A 5,709-nucleotide genomic window follows, 5' to 3' on the forward strand; every position below is an offset into this window, starting at 1 on the left:
TTTTATTATAAAAAAACATCAATAGGCTCATGTCTCAACAATGTGTAACAAATAAACAGCATAACTATTGTACCCAAAAAGAATAAAAATAAACAGCATAACTAACTGATGATAGAGGAATAAGATTCTTATCCTAGAAGATAAGTCCTCGTTACCATCCTAGAATAACTATGGCCCAAGCCCAATTAGATAATCACTAACTGATTTAAAGATGCATTAATAACCCCATAAATTGAATATAATCGCTTTAATTGGGTTAATCTTATTTGGTAGCTTATAATATAAATATATTTATTTAATATTTTTTGACTGTAAGTTAAATTTAACTCTGGCCGTGGGTACTAAAACCAGCTAAATCTCCAAGTTCCTCCACCTCTTTCACCGATGTCTCCACTTTTTCCACCATTTCCATAAGCAATGACCCGAAGTTTGCAATTGTTAGCACTTCGCCATTCTCAGGTGTTGCAACCTTGGATGTGGAAATTACCAAGTTTAGCTCTGCTTTTGCTGCTTTCAACTTGGCCAACATGCTGCCCTCTGTTTCGCATTTTCTCATTTGCTTCATACTGTCACCTAGTTCTCGCAGGGTCCATACAATCCATGACCCAATTGCTTCACATGGTTCTAAATGGACTGATTTTGACTGCCTCAGAGATGCCATGGACTTGTTACAAAGATTCATTGAACCAAATAAATGAGCCCATCAAATATATTTTCGTCATTTTGCAATCATATAAATTGTATGTAAAATATACCTACTTGTTCTGAGCCTCGAAGGCAAAGTTCCACTGCAACAATAAATGCAGCCAATTCTCGAAGAGCCTCTCCAATGTTTAGGTACTTTTCCCATGGGTAGGAAAATCCGAATTTTCCATGCCAAGGTTCCCATTTTGCAAAATTTGCCTGAAACAAACAAGCATAAACATTGATTCAACACTTGCACCTTCTCTCTATCGAAGTAATCGCTCACATTGGAAACAAAAAATAGCTCAACTTAATATTTAGCTTTTCATTCCCTATTTTATTTCAGATCTTAATTATCTTTTTGAGATGAGTTGATCCGAATATTTTTATAAATTTTAATTCTTTGAGTTAATTATGAGACTAATATCGGAGTGAGACTTAGTTACGATTAAACTTCACCCCTCCCCAAATATGTATATGGTGGAATCTATGGGTGTGAATAAGTTCGGTCGGGTTAGACTTTACCTTAAATAGGCTGTACTTGTGTAAAATAGTTTAGGTATGGTTTGGTCTGTGTTAGCCTTGTGTAAGTTCAAATCATAAGCCTTACCTTATCTATTTTAAAAAATAAAAGTCCAGGCATAGATCTGTTAGCATGTTTAAGCATATTAGTCATTCAATAATTAGAAAAATAATTAAAATAATTTTACCTTTATTATTCAAAATTATTAAAATAATAATTTATTTATTTTATTTAAAATAAATAATATATTATAAACCGGTTTGTAAGCTAATAGGCTCGGTAAGTAAAAAAAAACATATGACCTGTTTTCTAAATAATTTTTTTAAAGCATGTACCTCTTCTATTTGATTATATGCAATAGGTCGAGTTTGACTTGATGTAGCCCAAGTCATGAGCTCCTATCAGGCCTATTTACACCTCTAGAGAATCAAACCTAGATTCTCTTCTCACCCACTCGGATTGTATTACCCCTATTAGGTCCATTTACAGTGTTACCAATTTAAGTACACCCATTGGCTCATTCAGTAACTTTAAGTAAGATATCTAATTTATCTAAGAGAAAATCGTTTTTACATCAACTGCAGAAAGCTTTCTGCGTTTGCTCCCGATTTTTTTGTCTCAGTGGCAAGATTTGTTCTCTGCCACTCATGCAAAAATAAAACCTTTTATCTAATATGTAAAATAATAATAATAAAAAATCTACGTACCATCAATTCATCCTTGGACTTGGAGTTCAACAACGACTTGCAAATATTGTTGTTAGCTCGGGGTTGGTTTTCCTTTTCACCAGCCAATTTGGTACATTCTTCTATGATATCTACAATGAAAAACAATTTTTTTTTTTTGACTTAGATATATATTTAAAGCTTTATTATTGAACCCCATCCACTTGTTTATGAAAGAATTGAATTTGAACATGAAAATCATCATTGTTAGAAACCCTAATCTCATATATATATATATATATAAAATAAGTTCTCATGTTGTTGCTGGAAAAAAAAAAGTTTTCCCACCACCCCTTATAATTATGTATTCTATAATTATGTATTCTAGGAAGTACATAATTATAATAATATTAAAGTTATATTTTTTTCTCTCTAATCAGATATTGTCAACTGACATAGAGAGAGAAAAAATAACTTTAATATTGTAAATATGTACTCTGGAGAGTACATAGTTATCAGTGATGGTATTAGAAGAACTTTTATGCAGCAACGGGAGAAAAAAATATGATTTATTGCTCTCATATTATAGGAGATAAAATTATCTCATACACACACATAGAAGTATATATATGGGATCCGTACTTTCTTTTTCTCTCTCTTATCTTCACATGACCTCATACACTTTATATATGTGTAAGAAATAATTTTATTTCTTATAATATGACAAATATCAAACTCATATATATATATATATATATATATATATATATATATATATATATATGTATATATATATTTTGGTTAGTGTATTGAATATCTTTGCTAGACTCCATTACAGGGCCCAATTATCAAACTGCCAAAAAGTAGCATGTCACAATAGTTATCTCGGCCACTTGCTGGATCTAAATGAGTTAGATGACCTACTATCCTACTTATATTAGATTATATTTGATCTATTATATCTAGTAATATAGAATAAGCTCAAATATTTGAAAAAATTTATTTAGAAAGTAGGTCATGAGCTTTTTTTTATAATGCCTGACCTATAAATCTAGAGACTGACCTATATCATATTATTTATTTTAAATAAAATAAGTAAAATTATTATTTAAATAATTTTGAATAATAAAGTAATATTATTTTAATTATTTTCTAAATTCTTGAATGTCTAATAGGCTTAAATAGACTAACAAGTTATTTCAGACATTTTATTTATTTTATTTTTTTTGATAACAGACATTTTATTTTTTAAATATAGTTTAAGCCAGACTTATAATTTGATTTACTCCAAACTAATAGATCAGACTAGACTTCAAATATTTTACATAGATACGAGATCTTTAAACAAAAAAAAACATGACCTCTATAGGTTAAAGCCATGCCCTAATCAGCCCATTTAGTTATTGCATTGTTTACATGTGGAGTGCACTGTAACCTCGGCCATTGCTTCTACATTACGGATGTCTATGACAACATTATAAATATCATTTTTAATTTCTTTTATTTTTGGTAGAAAAACAAATATTAGAAATATCATTTTTAATTTCAATTAGTGAACATATATGATTAAAAATTATTTGGCAAAACTAGTTTAGTATAATTTTTTTGTTCCTGAGGACAAAAATTGAATTTTTTTTTCTTTGTTCCCAAATATATTATTTATTAAATACACACATCGTATAATGTGTGTTATCAAATATTTTTTTTCTTCAGAAACCCTTCTTCGTCATAAAAATAAAAAAATTATTTTCCTCCAAAAATAAATTAGAAATAGAATATTTGTCATGCACATTCTATGTAATCTAGCACCAAAGCAACCCTTCGCACTTATCATTCATATTTGTCATGCACACTCTGTGTAATCTAGGCACCAAAGCAGCTCTTTCCCCCCCTATCATTCATAAGTACAAACGACTTAAATCCTCGAGTACACAATCTTCTCTAGTTTTACGGACTCCAGTCATTGCAAGGGCACCACCACCACCTCTTCACCAAAGCACACGTACGAACCACCATAAATAATTCTCAACCAGCATACAATGAACTCTACATCAACATCATATCATGTCCAAATAACTCGGACATAACAATATATATGAAGTATTCTATAAAAAGAAATATGCTTTTTTTGGTACATGTTAAAAAACTTAAGTGGGTTATTTAAAATATCACAAAAATACTAAATTAAAAGAAATTTATATTCTGAAAATGTTAGCAGACATATTTAATTAAGGCCTTTTGATCCTTATTTAATGTGAAATGAAAATATTTTTTCTTATTGGTTTAGGCAAATATTTTGTCAAATAGGAGATGCATGCATTTAAGTTGTGTATGCGATGATGTGCAATTTATGTAAAAGTTAATGCAAGTTTGTCATATGTCGCACACAACAAGTTGCGAATATCCCCAGTACGACTTGAATGCACACATATCAATATACTTTCATCATATTATTTTGACAAAATATTTAACTAAAGATTGATGAAAAATTAAGAAGTAGAAACCGTTTTTGCTTGAGATTGTATATACCTTGAATTGTATTGGCAAGGCCTCGGAATCGTGAAACTGTAGAATGATGAAGCTCATCGCTGGCCCACATGGGAAAGACGAACAAGCTCACACAAATACAAACAAGCAAACCCATTAGAATTGTGGAGAGACGTTCACGGGCTGCTTTCCAGACACTGTCTTTAGAACCATCACTTATGCCATACATCACAACTAGATTGAAAGTCATTATGAATATCATAAATCCGTAATCGTATCTCTTCTTGATGCTTGGAACCGTTCGTAAATATGTAGCAACTGATCCTGAAATTAATATGTACCCCACCTAACGTTAATTTATTAAAGATATGCACTTCAAATTAAATATAATAGGTAATAGGTTCAACTATAGTACAGTTATTACCACATGCATAATGTTCTAATACTAGTAGAACTGACTAGCCAGAAGGCAAGAATCTTCACAATATTTAAGTCTTTGTCACACAAAATTGAAAATATATATAAAAAAACTTACCAGAGATAAATACTGAAGCACCAAGCATAATCAAGTCGGCAACCCCTCCAATGCGTAGGGCTAAAATTGCTGTTAAGAAACCCAATCCTCCTCCTAAAAGAGTTGCCATTCCACGATTGAAGCCCTTTCCTAGTGATGCTCCTGATATATATGTTGATCAAATTAATGTACATTAGATTCATCATTGCTTCCGAGCCATTACAATATATTTTAATTTCTACCATCTTTGCAACGAATAAGAATTGAAGCAATAATCATATTATATGTTATATAGTAAAGTACCTGCATAGAATTCAAAGACTACGACAACAGTTATGATAGCCCACATTGCATTGTCCCCAACTCGGTCATACAGAGGTTTCAAGATGAATAGTAGTGAAACCAAAACCAAGGCGATTCCCACTTTGATACTGTGGATTATATTCCTAAAGTTACCATTCATATGCTTGTCCCAGAAATTGGAAGCAATGGAGAAAAGAGAGCAGTGGAATTTATTTTTCCAAAGATAGGAATCAATTGCAATGGGTGATAGGAGTTTTTTTTTGTCCATCGTATGAGCAATATTTTCTTCTTCATTCGTTATGGATACTATTTCTATTGATTCCATTTTGTCTTTCCTTCCCCTTTTCGCTCAATAGCTTTTTTCAACTCATTCTCTTTGGGGGAACCTCCCCTTCTTATACTATGCGGGATCAGTTGAAGTACCAAATATTTTTGGTGTGAATTGACCTTGGCTTGGACAAACAAGTAGAACGTCATTATTAGTGTGACGCACATGCAAGCACACACGAGCTACTTGTTTGTCATTATTTAGT

The 5,709-nt window shown here is 31.3% G+C and overlaps 1 protein-coding gene across 1 annotated transcript; it reads right to left on the bottom strand.

The window, feature by feature from the left end:
* Positions 1 to 322: 322 nt before the first annotated feature.
* LOC133287704 (aluminum-activated malate transporter 14-like) lies at positions 323 to 5,501 on the bottom strand. The gene is made up of 6 exons (XM_061485366.1): positions 5,177 to 5,501; positions 4,895 to 5,035; positions 4,402 to 4,683; positions 1,915 to 2,024; positions 760 to 903; positions 323 to 664 (listed from the first exon to the last, which is right to left on the bottom strand). The coding sequence occupies exons 1-6, from the start codon at positions 5,499 to 5,501 to the stop codon at positions 323 to 325; spliced, it is 1,344 nt and encodes a 447-aa protein (XP_061341350.1).
* Between the last annotated feature and the right edge of the window lie 208 nt (positions 5,502 to 5,709).

Source organism: Gastrolobium bilobum, unplaced genomic scaffold (genome assembly GCF_033153095.1).
Source record: "Gastrolobium bilobum isolate Gb01-03AN ecotype WA unplaced genomic scaffold, APGP_CSIRO_Gbil_v1 utg2833, whole genome shotgun sequence".
In the NCBI taxonomy this organism is placed as follows: Eukaryota; Viridiplantae; Streptophyta; class Magnoliopsida; order Fabales; family Fabaceae; genus Gastrolobium; species Gastrolobium bilobum.